Genomic DNA, 17823 nt, shown 5'->3' on the forward strand with positions numbered 1-17823 from the left:
GTGAAAGCCCCAGTCTCATCCTGGCCTGTGCCACAGCTACCCCCACCTGCCCACCCCCATTGGCAGGTAAGTTCTCTGCCTCTGCACCTCTGCCACTGAAACGAAAGATCTCATCCTCCACCTCAGCCCTTTGGGACAAAGCAGCCTCCACCTCTCCCTGGTCAATGCAGGGAGAAGGATGATTCAGCCCTCAGAATCCCCAGCCCCCCTCAGTGCGGCTGAGGACTCACCTGGTTGCCCTCTGACTCGCTGCTCTCCAGCCCAGAGTCTCTGTCTTCCACCGAGAGTGTGGGCCTGAGATGCGCTTTGGTGGGGTGCCCATTGCGAGAGCCGGGGCTGCAGCCCAGCTCGGGGCGGCTGTAGCGGCGCTGATATGTCACTGTACTAGCCTCCAGTGTCCTGTCGCCAGAGCCAAGCTGGGGCAGAGAGGGGGAGTCCACCTCCGAAGGGGACTGGTATGGGTCTGCTGGGGCAGCTGAGTCCTGCACAAGTTTCTGAGTGAAGGTGACAGCCGCCCCACTGGGGCTGAAACTCAGCGTGGTGTTGCTGTGGGGAGAGGAGCTGCTGTGCTCTGACTCGTTGGAAGAGTGGCTGGTCACAGAAACGTCCGACTGACTGCGGCGTGGGTTGTAGGGCTTCAGGAAGGAGCTGTACACAAAGCCCTTGGTCACTGCAGAGAGGAAGAAGAAGGGAGGTCAGATTGGGGACCAGAGGAGTGGAATCTCAGCAGGCGCCAATGGCAGGGAGCAGCCACCTACCCCCATTGTCTATGAGCCAGCGATTCTGGCTGCCCATGGGGTCCTTCTTCTTGATAACACCCACGATGTCTCCTTCCAGCAGTGAGACATCCAGGTCTTGGGCAGCATTGAAGTTGCGGTCTGCCTGAAAGAGACTGTCTGGGGGATAGCGGGCCAGGAGGGCAGCTCGGATGTCGTCTGACTGCAGGAGGTAGCTGGGCTGCAGAGGAACAAGGCAGGCGTGAGGGGTTGTCCCGGGCTCTGCAAGCCCTGATGCGGGGCAGAGGCAACTCACCAAGCCGACAAGAGGCTGCCGCCTGGCAGACTGCCGCTCCACGGTCTTCCTTTCAAAAGTCTTCTTGGGAGCTGCCTGGGACTCTGGGAAGAAGGTGAAGGCCTGGAGCTGCTGGAGGACTCGGCTGTGCTCATCCTGGAAGATGGCAATGAGGTTCCCCTCCCTGCCGGACACCTTCAGCAACTGGAACCAGAGCAGGATTGGGGGTTATGGTTAAGTGACAGCCGCTGGGAAAAGCAGCCGAGAGCTACAGCAGAGGCCACGCGAAGTCCCAGGCCAAGCGGGGTCTGAGTCGTGCCTGTGACTTGTATCAGGCTCAATTTGCAGTCCTGTATGGACCCAGCTCTGAGTGGTCCCCAAACTCATGACCCAAGATTCTCCCAGGCAAATGCTCTCCTGCCACTGCTCCAGGAGCAGCCAGAGCCTTCACCATCTCTATGCACAACTGCAGTCCCTGCCCTGACAGCATCCCACACGAGCCCTCCCCAAGGCATTCAGGGCTTGAAAGTGCAGCATCAGCATCCCCTGCAAGGGGACAGGTCCTACACAGAGATCAGTGCTGCACGGAGCCCAGCACACTGGCTGTGCTCCAGGAACTCACCGACAACAAGGGTCTCAGCTCTTCCAGGGCCAGACGCACAAAGTCACAGTGCGCCTCGGCGTAGCCCCGCACGCAACTGGCAAACAGTTCCTTGGCGAAGCGCAGGAACTTGGGCAGCTCATCCAGCAGCTGGGCGTTGAGGGCCTCGTAGTTGTTGCGGGCGGACTGCAGCTCCTCCAGTGTTCGCTTGTCCTTCAGCTTCTCCGCTCGTTCTGTGCAGTTGTGGAAGTCGAGGAGCTTGTCAAAGCGTTTCTGCACCAGCTTGTGGGGCCCCGCAAACATGCTCAGCAGCTGGTTCAGGGGTGAGCTCACCAGCCGCTCCGTCCTCTCTTTCTGGTGGGCAGAGATGCAGAGAGCAGGTGAAACAAGGTGCTCTCTCCCACTGTGCAGTGAACACCAGCAGCTCACCCTCCAGCACACAGCCTCCCCGGGACAGCATAGGGTCTATCTTCCTGACGACACCCACCAGAGTTCCAGAAGTCCCTGCCAACAGGAATTATTCTATACTCTTACATAGATGTGCCAGGGTGGGCAATGCTATGGGAAGTACCTGAACCACTCAAACAGAGCTGTAACATTTCAGGTAGGGTTGAAAAAGTGTGTATCTAACAGGCACACTCAATACACATCATAAGCCCACAGGCATCAAAGCTCTCAGGAGGGAAGAGCCGAACAGGAGTGCTCACATCTCTCCCAGGCTGTGTTACCCCCACAGGGAGGGCCCCAGAGGGGTCACCCCCACACTGAGAGCACAGCCCCACACTCACAAAGTTGGAGAAGAGCTGGTCGCTGATGAGCCGATTCACTTTCTGGAACTGGTCCAAGTCTCCATTGCCCTTCTCTGTGCACAGGTCCCACATGCTCACTGCTGCCAGCACCTTCATGCAAGCTGACTCCTGCACCAGGGACACACAGTCAGCACAGCCATGCTTGCTGTCCAGAACAGGCCTCCCGGGGCAGCGCAGACCCTCAGAGACCACCTTCCAGTAGAGCTGAGCGCAGGAGCACTGGCCAGAGGCACTGCAGGTACACACCATGCAGGCAGGAGGGGCAGTGCATAGCAGGCCCCATGATTTGGGCATCATACCCAGACTGGCTCACCCGGACATGCTGCAGGTAGAGGGAAAGGTCCCGGATGAAGGACTTGATCAGTCGCTCCTGCATCCGGAAATTTTTCTCTGTCTCCTCAAAGGCTTCATCCTTCAGCTGTGAGAGAAAATGTCTCAAGGGAGGCAACGCAGGACTTCAGAACCTCCCAGAGTGTGAGATGTGAGGTTTCCTGCTCACAAGCCAGACAGCAGGGACAGGTGGTTCAGACCTTAAGCCTCACTCTGCCTTGCTGACCTGGATCAGAGCTACTCACTGGGAAAGGTGTGTGGGGGGACAGCAGACACCACCACCTCCTCAAGCACTGCAGGATGTAAGTGCACCTGGCAGCTAATGTACATTACCTGGGGCGCAAAGCCTGTGAGATGCTTAAGGTGGCTGCTCACACGGTTGGATTTCTTGATGATAGAGTGAATGTTGAGCTTGGAGATCTTCTCCATGAGGCTATCCTCATCCCCTTTCCGGTACTTTAGCACTAAAGAGATTGACATAGAAATCAGAACCTTGTCAGCACAATGCCCGTTTCTTACAGTGCCTCATCAACAATTGCCTAGCATAAGTTGACATAGAGTACAATAATCACTGGGCATACAGAAGGTATTTATATTGCTTCTTTAGCAAGTACAAGCAATCATTACAGGCAGCCTATGTCACCTCAGCTTCAGCGGGGCCATGTGGGAAGAGTAAAGTGTAAGACTCGCATGAGTCAGGGGCTGAGGGAGCTGGGTCTCTTTAGCTTAGAGAAGAGGAGACTGAGGGGTGACCTCATTAATGTTTATAAACATATAAAGGGTGAGTGTCACGAGGATGGAGTCAGGCTCTTCTCGGTGACAACCAACAGTAAGACAAGGGGTAATGGATTCAAGCTGGAACACAAGAGGTTCCACTTAAATTTGAGAAGAAACTTCTTCTCAGTGAGGGTGACAGACACTGGAACAGGCTGCCCAGGGGGGTTGTGGAGTCTCCTTCTCTGGAGACATTCAAAACCCGCCTGGACGCCTTCCTGTGTAACCTCATCTAGGTGTTCCTGCTCCGGCAGGGGAATTGGACTAGATGATCTTTCGAGATCCCTTCCAATTCCTAACATTCTGTGATTCTAAGGGAGAAGAGGGAGGATGGCTGGCAGGTCAAAGGGAATAATTTTCTCCTGCTGCACTCAGATACTGTGCCCAGTTTTGGTGACCCCAGCTAAAGAGGGATGTGGGAGAACCAGAGCTCCTGGCACAGGACAGCAGAGAGGCTGTGAAATCTCCAACCTTGGGGGTCAGTGAGAATTGGCTGGAGGGAACGATGGCTGATCAGAGCGAATGGTGGGGACAATCCTGCTACATGCAGGAGGTTGGACAGCAGACCCCAGAGGGCTCTTGCAGCCAGCATCTCTGCGATTCTGTCCTGTCTACAGAGACACCTTGAAACTAAGTCTCCAAATCTCAGTAAGACAGAGATTGCCCTAGCAGATTCATTCCCCACTTGTGTTGTTTAAAACTACATTTTTAAACCTTAAATATATATTCTTTCATCTTATCATTATTTTTGTTTTCACTTAATAGCCAAGTGGTCAGCAACTGCATACATTTCATATCTCTATATCACAAGAAATAGCTAGTCGGATGTGTACTGTTTCACTCTGTGTACTGTATCTCAACCTCAGATTTTTAAAGGCAGCTCTTCTCCTGCCCTGCTGTGAGGGTACAGTCTATTGGAGGCAGATTCCCCCCATGACTGTGTTGCCAGCTGATGTTCAGGAGCCAACAGCCACCAGCCTCAACAAATCCACTCCTATCCCTTGCTCCCCAACTCTGTCCAGCTACTCACCCAGGTCCTTCCGGCGCTTGTATTCGTTGATGTTGACATTGATTTCTTTGACTGCGAGGACAGCAGCTGTGAGCGGTGCCCTGTCAGGGTGAGCCTCGGGGGTGGCGCTCAGCAGCTCCATGAGCAGCAGCGGGTACCGCATCACCCTTTGCACTGGCTTGATGAGGAAGGAGCCCAGGTTAATGTAGTTTGTGCAGCCCCTGGGAAGGTGAGACAAAGGAGATGCACCAGGTTCAGTTCAGCTCAGCCACACAAATTCTGCCCCCTCAAATCAACCCCAACCAGACCCAGAACACCAACACCTCTAAATCTACCATATTTCCTAGGTCATGCCACCCTCATCTCCAAACTCACTGTAGTCCTGAATCCCTGGTGATCTCAAATCAACCCCAGGTTTCCAGACCTCACGCACACCAGATGACCCCTCCCAGCCAGGATCCTCTCCATCACCAGACCCACCATGAAGTCCCACACAGGCACAGCCTCACATTCACCAGAATGTGTCCCACCATCCAGCTGCCCAGATCTGACGCCCAGCACAGGACAGACTGACTGTGCTCAGGACCACAGCCTGCACAGGGCTCTACTGGCCCCCTGGGGCTGACTGCTCCCCAAACCTGTTTCCTGCCCAAACCTCTCCTCACCTTATCACCTGCCTGTGCAGCCCACCCACTGCCTCTGCTGCGATCACACCACAGACACCCCACTCCTCCCAGACGTGCCTCCATGTGGCATTATTAGGGTCCCCCAACAAGCACACAGCTGGTGGCAGGAGGTTAGTTACAAGGGAACAGCCAGGCCAGGACAGACAGACAAGCGGGGACTAACAGGAAGGATGCACTTACCACTCACTGTACAGGCTCCTGCCGGCCCACAGAGTGCCAAAAAGCAAAGAAAAGCAATGGGTTAATGGGGCGGCAGGCGTGCAATCCCGCAGCCAGCGCCTTCGCCCCATCCCGCAGTGATGTTGCCAGTGCAGGGGGCAGCCCTGTCCCCCTGGAGCAGCAGTTGGCACTGCCAGCTCCTGGGGCATTAACCTCCAAGAGCTGGAGCCCTTGCAGTCGCTGGGCCAGGCAAAGCAGCTCCTTTCCTCACTGGCCATGGCAAGGCAGGGCTTGGGGAACAGAAGCCCTCAATCCAGGACATGCCACCTTCTCTGTACCTTGGTGGCTCCTGCCCAGAGTTTAAGGGGGCCTACAGGCGTCCCAGCACCTGTGCATAGGGATAGGTGGCCATTTGAACCCAGAGCCTGGTCCTGACCCTCTCTCCCTAGCCTGTTGGCCGCCACAGCCAGAGGCTCCAACCTGAGGCTATCCAGCAGGTCCAGGAGTAGTTTTTGCATCTTCTCATCCTTCTCGTAGGTTTCCAGCAGTGTGATAGCCTCATCATGGTTCTGGCAATACACCTTGTAGACACTCTCCAGCTCTGCACGCAGTGACAGGAACACTGGCCCTGCACACAGCAGCAAAGCAAGGCTTCAGCGTCTCCTGGTCCCCAACCGCCTCCAACAACCCCGGCATGTCTCATGGTGAGATGTCCAGTGTTGCCCTTCCCCACACACAGCTTGAGAAGACAGTGTTACTACAGCAACCAGGACTCTCCCTCATCACCAACTAGTACAGAGACCTCAGCTGATCCAGCTGTCCCAGGGATGACCAGTGGGGACACCCATCACTGAAGTCACACAGAGAGCGAACACACAGGCTGCCCAGGGCCTGAGCAGCAAAAGCTGGCAGTGCAGGAGTGAGGAATGGGGCTCCCTTCGAGGCAAGGGGCCACAGAGGGCCACTGTGTTCCTCAGCATAGTGACCCACGGGGCAACACAGATCTCCTGGGCTTTGCTGCTGGACTGATGAAGAAGTCCAGCCCCAGTGATCCTCTTCCACCATTTAAACTGTACCGCCCTGCCACCAGCAAATCCTGTCCCAGCCTGCTGAGAAAAGGTAACAGCGGAATTCATACCGATGGCATCTGAAGCCTCCAAGGTGGACAGCAGCTGCTTGGAGAAGCTAATTACCATGTGGATGTTCCCAAAAAGACCCTCAAAGTCTATATTCTGCATCTGGGGAATAGGAAGAGAGATGTCCTGGATGAGGGAACATGTCCCAGTCAGACCTAACAGCCCCCTTGCTCTGCTACAACCCATCAGCCCTCAGCTCCCCTGCAGCCACCCAGCACGACCTGCTCCCATCACAGTGACTTCCCTGCTCACTCCGTCATCCTCTCCATGCACTGAAACTCTCACTCCTTATGTGTCCTACCAGTGTCCTCCTCTTTCCCTGCCTCTGTTCACCTGATATTCTCCTGCTCTTCCCACCAACTCTGTCCCCATGCCAAGACTCCAGATTTCTTTCACCTGACAATGGATTTAATCTACAACCTAAATGAAAAGGAACATATTCTGCCTCAGGAAAATAATATGTGGTACTTGCTGCCAGGTCTCTTGCTCTCAGCAACAGTGAGAACTCAGCAGGATCCCCAAACAGATTGGCTATTTCTATGAGTGCGGGGAACAGTGAGAACCATCTTGCTCCCCTCAGCACAGCTGAATTTCCTCTGTGGGTTCCTGTGCTTCTGTTTGGCTGCCTCCATCAACAAAGCGGACTCAGTATTCTCATCCCACCCCACCAGAGCTGAATCACAGCTTACTCCCCGGCTCCTACCTGTGCCTGCTGCAGGGGCACCATGATCCTCTCCACACACATCTCCAGGTCTCGGATGTAGTCTCGCTCTGTCTGGAGCAGTTCCTCAATAACCTTGGACCTCTTCTCCAGCATCCTTTGCTCTGGGCTCTCAGTGGCAGCTGAGGATGTCTCCAGGGATGGTGTCTGGGAGGACAGGAGAGTCATCTCTGCAAGACAGACACACAAGATCAGCATCCTCCAGCAAGGATGCAAAGACAGGAGACAAGTAGCACCTGAACCGTGCCACAAGCAACCTGTAAGCCTGCCAAACACGATTGTTAGAGAGCAGGACTGCCCATGCAAGGACCTTTCCAGAGAGGCCACCCCCAGCACTCCCAGCCCCGGGGCGGCAGGGAGCCCCAGTCTGCTCCACAGCCGGCCCTCGCAGCACCAGTAACGCTGCAACACCCCGCCATGGGGGAGGCTGGCACCAACAGCACAAACCTGCTCCAGACTCGTCCCCCAACGCCGGCTGGGTCCAGACCCCTCTCCTACCCCCGCTCTCCAACTCTGCCGCAGAAACGGCCGTGGTGCTGCGGGAGCAGGGACAGGCGCCCCGCTCCGCTCCGCGCCCTCTTCCCGGCCCGGCAATGGCGGCCGCCCCCTCCCCTCAGAGCGGGAACAGGGTCTCCATTCTCCAGCCCCGAGGCATTTCCATCTGAATGGCCGAAAAGGCCCCGGGCACCCACAATGGGGCTGCCGGCGGCAAAGCCTGGAGCTGGAGCGCACCGAGCAAAGCCGCGCAGCCCGGCGGAGCCCGGGCAGGGTACCCACGGTCCGGCAAGGCGGAGACCCGGGGGGGCTCGGCGCACCCATGAGCCACCACCCTGCCATGGCGGGCGGCCCCGGGGCGGGGAGACCCCCTGGCCCCCGGCACAGCCCGGGGACCCGCTTTGTGCCCGGGCCTCCCGCCCCCGCAGCAGCCGGCGGCCCTAACCCGGCTGGGCGCCCGGCACAGGCAGGGTGGCTGCCCCGCCCGCAGGGCCCGGGGGTGCAGGTTCTGGGGGTGCAGGCAGCTGCCCACCCTCCTCTTCCCTGTCCCAGGCCCCGGGCAGCCGGTTTCCCTCCTGGTTTTCTGTCCCACCTGCGGCTCCCAGGCCGGCCCAGCCCCCTCCAGTTTTCATTGAGACATTTTATCCCCCTGCAGATTCCTGGGCCCCAGGCACTTTCTACCCCACCTGCCTGCTTTTAAATGCATGCGCCCTCTGGCCAGAAACTGCAACGATACCACCTCAGTCCCCCAAAATTCAGGTGATCCCTTCTCCAGCACCTCCCTGGGACACCTCTCTGAGGCAGGCTCTGGCCCAGAAACACTCAGGTCTCCCCATTTTATGGCTGCTTTGCAGGTGCCCACGGGACCCCAAGCCCCTTACAGCACCCCAGCCAGCCTTGGGTACCTGATTTAAGGCCAACTGCTGATTTGACAAATGCCTGTCCACTCCAGCCATCTCCCACGGATCCCCAGCTGCTCTCCCTCAATGGGATTTTATTGAAGTTGTGGGCATGCCCCACCTCAGACACTTGTAAAAATATTTTTGCAGGACAGGCACTTCCAGATCTCCACTTCCCTACCTCTCTCGCCACAGCCTCAGGCAACTGCAGCTGGACCTGGGGGACTCCCCGGGACACCAGCAGGGCTTGGGACTTATCCTGGCACCCCAGCGCCCACCACACACAGTCCCAACCCAACCCAGGTGCTGGGCATGCCCTGCCGGCCCGCAGGCAGCCCCCAGCCCTGCCCTGCCCCGTGATGGCAATAACCTGCAGCGTGGGGTGAGAAGCTGCTGCCTCAGCCTAAGCATGCCACCTGCAGCTCTGCCAGGGTGGGGTTTTTGCACTGAAACAGCTCAGGGCATAAAAGAAATATGGGTGAGATACTGACTCAGCCCATAACTAGCTGAAACCTTGCCAGCGCTTCCAGCCCTTCCTGATGCAGAGCAGCAGTGACAAACAGAAACAAGCAGCATTGGCATCAAACAGCAACTTCTCGCAGCTACCTGGGCTGAGGACGAGCTGCAGTGGCTCTTGCAAAAAGAGCAACTTCAAAATCAGTCCCAGACACTCCTCAACTGCAGCAAATGGGAAACCAAGCTGAAACCCTGCTCAGAAGATGCCCTTGATGTGGGAGGGAAGATACCTGTCTTTCTAAGCAGGTGTCTCTGCTGCCCTGCCTTGAAATCGAGCCTGTGGAGAGACAAAAGGGCCAGCTCTGCAGAGGAGGATTTAGTGGCACAACCAGCACTACATTTAGTAAGCAAGTATTGAGAAGAGCAGGCTTCACTGATTCCTACTGACGAGTATCCTTAAAACTACACCCATCAGAGCCAGCTTGCATAAGGGAAGAGGCTGGTTTCAGCAAAGTTGATGGCTGTTTTGGTTCCCCACCAGGTAAGTCCCTGATGATGAACTTCATCAACGCAAATGCAGCTGGAATCTGGGAGGAGGGCCTGGGAGCAGCTGCTGTGTATAATATTTGCCATTTGCATTTCCACAGCATCTGCAAAGCCTCAGTGGCAGACCAGGCCCTACTGTGCAAGGTCCTCTGCAAACACCCAACAGGGATATCCTGCCTGAGACACAGCGCTTGGAGCCCAAACAGGACACGAGACAGAAAAGTGTACAGGAGGTACAAAAAACCACCAAGATAATACAGTGAGCAGGTCTCTGAAGCTCAAAGAGTTAAGAAAGCAACAATAAATTAGTTATTGTAAAGAAGGACATATATTTTTTTTAAATGAATGGTGCTTGTTTTGCAGGAGAGCCATCTCAAGTGGGAAGGCAATTAGAAGAATTTTCAACGCAAACAGGTTTGTGAAACCCAGAGGAGGTGGGCAGGTGAGCTGATACTGAGGCATGGGGTGGCCTGGGAACAATCTTGAAAATGAAGACCAGCCAGAACAACAGCCAGAAATGACTCATGCAGCAGCGTTTGGGAAGACAAATGGAAAAGATTACATGTGCCTTGGTCAAAGAATAGGATTTTGTGTTTATCTCCAGGCAAAATGCCACCAGATTAACTTTGTACAGAACATCTCCAGAGTTTACTGTAGCACCGAACACCCCTGCTGTGCTCCCACCTTTAGCCACAGCTAATTTGCAGCCACACCATGTGTCTGGCTCCAGCTCACCAGAACGGAGCCGGGGATGCCCAGTGCCGCCAGTGAACGCAGCAGCTCCCCACGCTCCACCGAGCAAAACCCCAGGCAAGTAAATCTAGGTCAGGCCCTTCCAGAGAGCGCCCTGCAGCGAGGCTTTGACTGACACTCGTGAGATTGCCAGCTCCATGACACCCCTCTTCGGCAAGCCTCAAATGCCCACCTGTGGAAGGGAAATTAAAACCTTCCCTGCACGGGTTTTAAGCTCACAGGAGTCATCAGCCCAGATTGCTCGACCTGGCATGATGCTAGCCACCAGTTCTATCCACTTTTACCATACCAGTATTTGCATTATTTTGAAAATCCATACAAATTAATTCTCCTTTGGCCTTTTTGCTCTTTCTGAACATTTCAAGATTAATTTAAAAACAAGGCTACGCTGCAGCCAAGTCTCTTAGGACTCTTGCTGTTTATCACTAGTCCAGCATCCTCCTTCAGCAATGGACTCAAAGTTGTCCCGCCTCTTTCCAAACACTCGCAGTTAAAAAAATTCAAATACAGAATTTGTTTTCTAATATTTGGCTCTTATATCTGACCAATATGTATAATATTTAGGACTTGTCTCTGACACATTTAAAAACTCTCACTTTTTGTATTTCATACCATGTCAATTTCTGTCAATTTCTTTTTTCCTTTTTGTCACAGATTCTTGTATGTCTAATAGCAGCTTTCTCTAAATAAGGCTTATTAAACATATAACTAAGCCTACCCATTTTACAGGTGTGGGTTTGGGTCATTTAGTAAATGCTTTTTAAACCGATCTCCACTTTACTTCCCAGGTTTTCTATTTAAATGTTACCTTCCAATCTGAGTCACTGTGCCCATCAACTGTGGAGGCACTGAGCTGCACCACCACAGCTGGAACCTGGAACAGACTCCATTAGCCTGCAGGAATACAACTGGTATTTCTAATGAAGCCACCAAATTCCAATCTAGTGACAAATCTGTGTTCACCCGTGACACAGATGCCAAACGGGCATTCAGAAATACATTTCCAAAAACAATGTTCTCAGTCACCATATTCAGAGACTCAAATTTTGTTCTTGCATAGGTTGCGTGAGCTTTGCAGTCTGCCTCTCTAAATTAAAACCTCTAACAATGTTGTTCCCTCTCTCCCCTTTGGCGTATTTGTGATAAGTTCTTGGCTCTCTGGATCGGGTTGATGGTCTGTGACAGCCTCCCAGGCACACCTGCTTTTGAGTTTTGCTAGTTGGCCTGCTGACATGTGGGAGATTCAACACCGACTCGTAACTCAGCCCCTGGCAGCGAAGTGTCAAGATGGAGCATGTTCCTGCATCTGCCCTTCCCCTGGAGGCCATGATTTAATACTGCAATCACACGGCTCATCCTGATCACCTCAGAAATACCACTTCCACCACTGTCCTTTCAATTAATAAAAACTCTACTTCTTGCTACCCAACCTCCTAGCGGGAGCATGCATGCAATTAAAGGTTTTCTCCCTGCCCTACTCTGGAAGCAGAGCTGATCCACAAAGAAGAGATCCAACAGGATGCGTGCCCATCAAGCAAGGGCTGGTGGGGCTCACCCGAAGGGCTGCATTGCCCCCCAGCTCCTCCTCGTCGGGGCTCACCTGCCAGCATCCCTCGCAGCACAGTGCAGCCTCGCAGGGTGCCCAGGCTGCTAATGCAACCTGAAGAGGGACGTGCCGCCCATCAGCGCTGAGGACAATCCCTCGCACCGGCTCGGTCAGCAGCAATCTCCGACGGGAGCTGCACCCACCCGCAGACGAGCCCAGCCCCAGGCTCGCAGCTCAGCAGAGTCAAGCAGTGACTCAGGGCAAAACAAACCAGCTGCAAATATTTGAAGTATGTGGAGGCCAGGAGGGGAGGAGCCATTTCCTAGGAGGAGAAGAGTGGGGTAGCAACTACGGCAGGGAATAATTAATCTGAGCGAAAGGCTAAGCTTGCTGCCAGGAGCAAGATCTGGCTGGGGTAAAAACTCTCACTCCGGACGTTGGTAATAAGCCTGTAACAGAATGTACCCACTGCTCCAAAAGCAATAGACGGGACATACTCAGCAGCTCACTGCTCCTTAGGGGGAAGTGCAGAGGTGTCATGGCAAAAGAGGACTTCAGCCCACATAAGTTAATTCCGCCTTTTTGCAGAGTCCTGAGACCAAGATGCAGGAGATAAATCCAGACAAACCATAAAAATGAGCTGAACGGGAACAGACTGGGGACACTTCTCCAGGGCCACTGGAACGTCGTGATGTCTCAAAGTTGTCTTACGCAGAGCCTGCTCCGTGGGGACATCTCTCTGCCAGATAAGATTAGAACCATCATCCCAACACAGCCCCATTGCATTCAGTGTGAGCAGGGGATGGTCCCAACCCGTGATGGAGAAAAGAAGTGAAGTAATACAATGGTCTGCGAAGAGCTAACCTTCCAAAGCTGGGGCAAAGCATTACCGCAAGTTGTGAGCAAAAACACTAACAGAAAAAAGAATGAAAACTGGAAGTTCTTTAAAAGAATGTTTTAAATAGATAATCCAAAAACCACAGTTATCTGAGCAAGAAAGAGAACAATATTGATGAAAAATCTGTCCCAGCTCTGTGCTTCAGTAAACACAGCAAGTATAAATAAATGAATGAATATAGAAAACCAGATAATTGACCACCAGGAACTCTGAAGTACAGAAAAATGGGAAAAGAAAGATATCAAGAAAGATCCATGGATGGTAGAATTAAGAATTCAGTTTTCATTTTTTAAATGAGGAAATAAAATCCTACTTTATAATAGACTCTTATTTCTACCCAGGACAAAAGAAACACTTTCAACAATGCAATCCCACAAGTAAGCAGAGATAGTAAAATTATCAATAAGTTCGGTGAAAAGGCAGAATTATACAATGAATATTCTGTTTCTTTCCATCTAAAAAGCAGAAATAAGACCTTGCTAACTGGCACCTCAAAAACCCATTGCCAGTGGAGAATATCCAGAAAAGAGGGCATTCCTAATCAGATTCTCCACAGACTGTATTTAGAGTTGATCCTGCATAATATTTTTTAAAGTAAATGGAAAATCACTGCTGTCATGTAGAGAACCGAACATCAATTCAAAACTGACATGAGGTATTCTGAATAAAGTGGAATTATTCAAACCAAGCAGGTATAATGCAGACAAATGCCTTAATGTATTAATGGGGACAAGAAATGCAGCCACACGCAGGACTGTGTTCTGGGGAGTAATGTTTCTGTTTGGGTCAGCCAAAACTCAGCAGCAGTTCCCCAAGTGCTGCAGAGGCAGATTGGGGTCCTCAGACAAGGGCCCAGGGGAGCAGCAAAGTGCACCTCTGTGCTGACACCCACCCAGAATGCCTCACACGGCCCTGAAGTCCACTATTTTTAGTATGAACTGAAAAATGAGTGAGGATCAGGAAAAACAAACACTGAAAGGTCTTCCTATGAGTCTTTGCAAGGAGTATTTTAAGACTCTATTCACTACAAAGAACTGAAGACTGAAAAATTACTTAATTACAGTACCTGCCTGAGAAGAAAACAGCATCAACTAAAGAGCTCTATTTTAGTAGAAAAAGGCTGGAGTTCAGAGCTGAAATGTAACACATTAGTATGTAAAACATGTAAGAGTGACGGTGACTAAGCAGCACAGCTATGACAGGAGGCTTCTCCTTCTGTTGATGTGGCAGGTAGACACATCTGAGTCTCATCCCAGAGGAGATGCTCTAACCAAGTAGCTGTCACTATGCTGCACTGCAGAGAAATCTGTAAGAAGTGTAATAACCCTGTCTATGGAAAAGACCAGGTCATGCCATCTCTAATGGGGCTTTCAAGTCCTAAATTCTGTTACTCTGTGGAGAGGAGGAAGAACCTGGGAGAGAAGCAAACAGCAGTAGAAAAGGTGGTTGGAACACACACAGAGGGAAAAAACAGAGCAGACTGTTTTCTGTCAGCTGGACAGGAGGGTGTCTGCCACCAAGGGTGATGGGTGGGCTTTTGGGGAGGCTCCCAAGTGATGATGAGGTCTTACAACGAGGCAGCAGAGAGGTGCTGGTGCTGGAGAGATCTTACATTGAGGCAGCCATGGCAGCAATGTGTATGTGCTAAGGATGGCTGTTGCTGCAGGACAGGAGGAACTGAACAGGGAACTGCAGCCAGAAACAGGCCACAGGACGGACAGACAGTGTTAGAAAATGCCTGGACCCTTCTCCCTCCCTTTCCTGCTGTGGAACACTGGCTCTGATGGTGAGGGCAACCTGACCTACACCTCCCGCAGCCGCTCCTGTGCCCCTGAGCCTGCCGCAACGGGGGAAAAGATCCCACCCCCCTCCCAGCGCCAGCATGGGTGTGCGCAGCGTCTCATTTCATATCGGAGGAGTGAAGCAGTCTGTCCCCTCAGCTCTTGCAAAAGCTGTCCTGGCCAGCACTGCTCCAGTCTCCTAAGGCTTGTGGGCTCTTTCCCTCCCTGCTCCGCTCCTGGCTCCTCCTGGCTTCCCCGCTGCCCTTTGGACGTTCTGGCACTGCAAAGCCTCTCCCTTCCCTCGCCCTGGGGACACAGCTGAGCAAAGTCCCACCCTACTAGGGCGGCCAGAGCACAGAAATGCAGCTGGCGGAGCCTGCTTAATCAAATACCTCCAGAGGACAGATTTTGTGCTGCATAAGCCGACAGGCAGCCACAGCCTCCAGCTCTGCCGCCTCTTTGGCCGCTGCACTGCAGTGCCACTTTCCTCTGCGTTTCAACCCCCCTCCATGGAGAGTTCTCACACATGCCCAAGACAGACGCTGGCAGAAAGGAAGGGCACAGAAGAAAACAGGCTTTCAGGCACATGGCTGCCCAACAGGGAGGCCAGTCCACCAAGAAGTGCTCCTTCACTCCCTCTGCCCAGACCCCAACACCTTGCTGCCACTTCCCCAACACACACAAATATCATTGCAGCAACAAGCCAAGCCCCCACAAAGCTGCATGCAGCTGACCCTGTCCCAGCCACAGTGTCAACAGAACAACTGTGCCCATGCCAAGGCAGCCTGAGCCCTCCAGCTTTGGTATCTCTCCAGCTCCAGGGTCTGCTGATGGGACTGGAGACCCAGGGATGGCTCAGGCACCCAGGACGTACCATTCCCATCTGCAACAGTCCCCCAACACATAGGTGCCCCAGTGTCCTGCCCATGTGTAATCACGCAAATGCAAGTACTTGCCCTCCCTGTAGGTCCAAGTGCTACAACAAAAACTTCCCAATTTCCTGCTTCATGCTGCCTGTGAACAGCTGCCATACTTGTCCTCCACAGGGTCAGGAATTCGTTCCTATACACAGAATCTGTTCATGATGGGTTGTAAAACAGGCAGTGAGAATAACCCCAGCGCCTCACCCTTTCCCCCATGAGGAACCTCTTTGGGGGTCTGAGAGAGCAGACAAGTCAGGGCCACAGGTTTTAGGATGTACCCAAAACATTCAGGGCACAGATAGAAGAGCGATCGAAAGGACAGCAGTGAGCTGTGGGTCTGTGCTGCCTGCACTTCCCTCCCACTTCGGCCTCTGTGAAACAGAGCTAAGGCATACCTGTGGCAACCGCCCAGCGCTTCCCCACATACCTTGCTTCTCCTTCCTGGTCTGCACAAACTCCGAGTGCCGCAGGGCGCTGGGAGCCGTGCGCCTGTAGAAGCTGTTTCGCTGCAGCACGGAGCCCACCCTGTTTGCTTCCTCGGCCTCCTGCTCCCAGATCCGGCTCCAGTCCGGATGGCCCGTGCGAACCCTGGCGTGCTCTGCTCTGCCGCTGCTCCTGGCTGGCATCCCGGGCCCTGGGGCTGCTCTTTCCAGCCCCCCAGGGCCGCTGTAGTCCATGTTCTGCATCTTGGACTGTGTGTAGCAGGTGCCTGACCCCGGGCTCATGCTACCGTCTCCTGAGGACCAGACGGCAAACGCAGGAGCTTCACAACCTCTGTCCAGACTGCTGCGATCCACAGCATGGCCTCTGGGCTGCCTGTGCCGCTCAAAGTCGTCTTGGTGTGTGACACCTATATACTGCCTTTCCTGCTCTCTATATGACCCAGAGCCTCTATCCTCTCTATAACTCTTTTCCCCTTCCCTATATACTTGGTTGTTTCCATCCTCTCTATACTGCTTTTCCCCCTCCCTATACTCCCCAGAGCCTCTCTCCTGCCTACACAATCTTTCCCTTTCCTTATGTTGTCTTTCGCCCTCACTGTAGTCCCTAGGATCTCTGACATTCTTATACCACCTTTGCCCCTCCCTATACTCCGCAGGTACTCTGTCCTCTCTGTACCGCCTTCCTCCATCCCGATACTGCGCAGGTACACTGTCTTCTCTGTACCGCCCTTCTCTTATCTCAGAACTGCACTCTCTATATTGAATGCCCTCCCTCTCGCACACCCTATAGTTTCTACCCTCTGTGTCCTGGCTTTTGCCTTCCGAAGCACTGTGCGCTCTCCTGCAGTCCACATATTGGATACCTCCCTTCCAAAAACCTCCACAGTCTCCATTCATGTTCCACCGGTCCACAGAGATGCCCTCCTCTCTCCTGTAACCGTTCCAGCTGCTGTCTGCGCCTCGGCAGCCTGGATACTGCTTGCTCGCCCTGGGTTTGTCATTGCAGCCAGCCTCACCGCGCAGCTTGGCCACGTCCTCTCTCCGGACAGCACAACAGTCCTCGTAGTCCCAGCCAAGAGGCCGTGGCTCCTGCCTCAGGTCCTCCACACCGTGTTTTGTCCCAGGATAAGTGTGCATAGTCCTGCTGGGGTGCGGTGCAGGTGCTGCCTCCCTTTGCTACCTGCTTCCCGAGCCCAAGCTCGGGCTGACACTGCTTCTCTGCTTGTTCCAGGGCTCCCGTACCAAGTGAAACGTAGGCGTCTCTTCCTGAAACCGGCCAGCAAGAGTATGAAGAGACACAGGCCCAATCGCTGCCAGCCCCGGCCTCCTCCAGCTGCTGCCCCAAGTAATCAGTAACCAGCGCGGTGCAGGGAGCCCGGGCTGGGCAGGCTCCCACCACCCAAACCGGCTCTGCAGCTTTGCCAAACCTCTCTGCGGGCGGCTCAGGGGCAGGGAAAAGGAGGGCACTGGAGCATGCAGAGGCCCTGCCCCGAGACCAAAGTCCTCAGGGAAGGGAAACAGACAGTGTGTGAGATGGCGGGAAGCCACAAAACATAGATGAGATACCAGAGCTCCTTCCACTGCCTGCACACTGCTGGCATGGGGGCTAAATGATGCAGTCTAGCAAAGACTGGACTCTGTTCCACACCTTGCTGGGGGAAACTGAGGCCTTCAGGCAGCCCCTGGCTCAAACCTCATGCTGAGCCCACCCTTTTCCCAGCCCTCATCCACAGGTCCTGGGAAAAGCAGGAGAGAAGCAGCTCCCTATGTGACAGAGCAGGGGCTCCTATAAGAAACCAAGAGATGAGCACAGCATGCCCTGGACAGAAAGCGGGGGAGTCCATGGA

General features: G+C 53.8%; 1 protein-coding gene across 4 annotated transcripts in view; it reads right to left on the reverse strand.

Annotated features, from left to right (window-relative positions):
• DNMBP (dynamin binding protein) overlaps positions 1-17823 on the reverse strand; it is a 34995-nt gene that overhangs the window by 1321 nt on the left and 15851 nt on the right. For 3 of the 4 annotated variants that reach the window (XM_065638967.1, XM_065638968.1, XM_065638969.1), the window contains exons 5-16: positions 7219-7406; positions 6518-6617; positions 5860-6007; positions 5401-5418; positions 4556-4755; positions 3085-3215; positions 2735-2839; positions 2401-2529; positions 1634-1966; positions 1033-1215; positions 759-957; positions 231-670 (exon numbers count right to left, since the gene is read on the reverse strand). In XM_065638967.1, the coding sequence (XP_065495039.1) occupies positions 231-670; positions 759-957; positions 1033-1215; positions 1634-1966; positions 2401-2529; positions 2735-2839; positions 3085-3215; positions 4556-4755; positions 5401-5418; positions 5860-6007; positions 6518-6617; positions 7219-7406 (2174 nt within the window). The remainder of the gene's footprint in view (positions 1-230; positions 671-758; positions 958-1032; positions 1216-1633; positions 1967-2400; positions 2530-2734; positions 2840-3084; positions 3216-4555; positions 4756-5400; positions 5419-5859; positions 6008-6517; positions 6618-7218; positions 7407-17823) is intronic. The other variant, XM_065638970.1, reaches the window with a different exon arrangement.

Source organism: Caloenas nicobarica, chromosome 7, assembly GCF_036013445.1.
Source record: "Caloenas nicobarica isolate bCalNic1 chromosome 7, bCalNic1.hap1, whole genome shotgun sequence".
In the NCBI taxonomy this organism is placed as follows: Eukaryota; Metazoa; Chordata; class Aves; order Columbiformes; family Columbidae; genus Caloenas; species Caloenas nicobarica.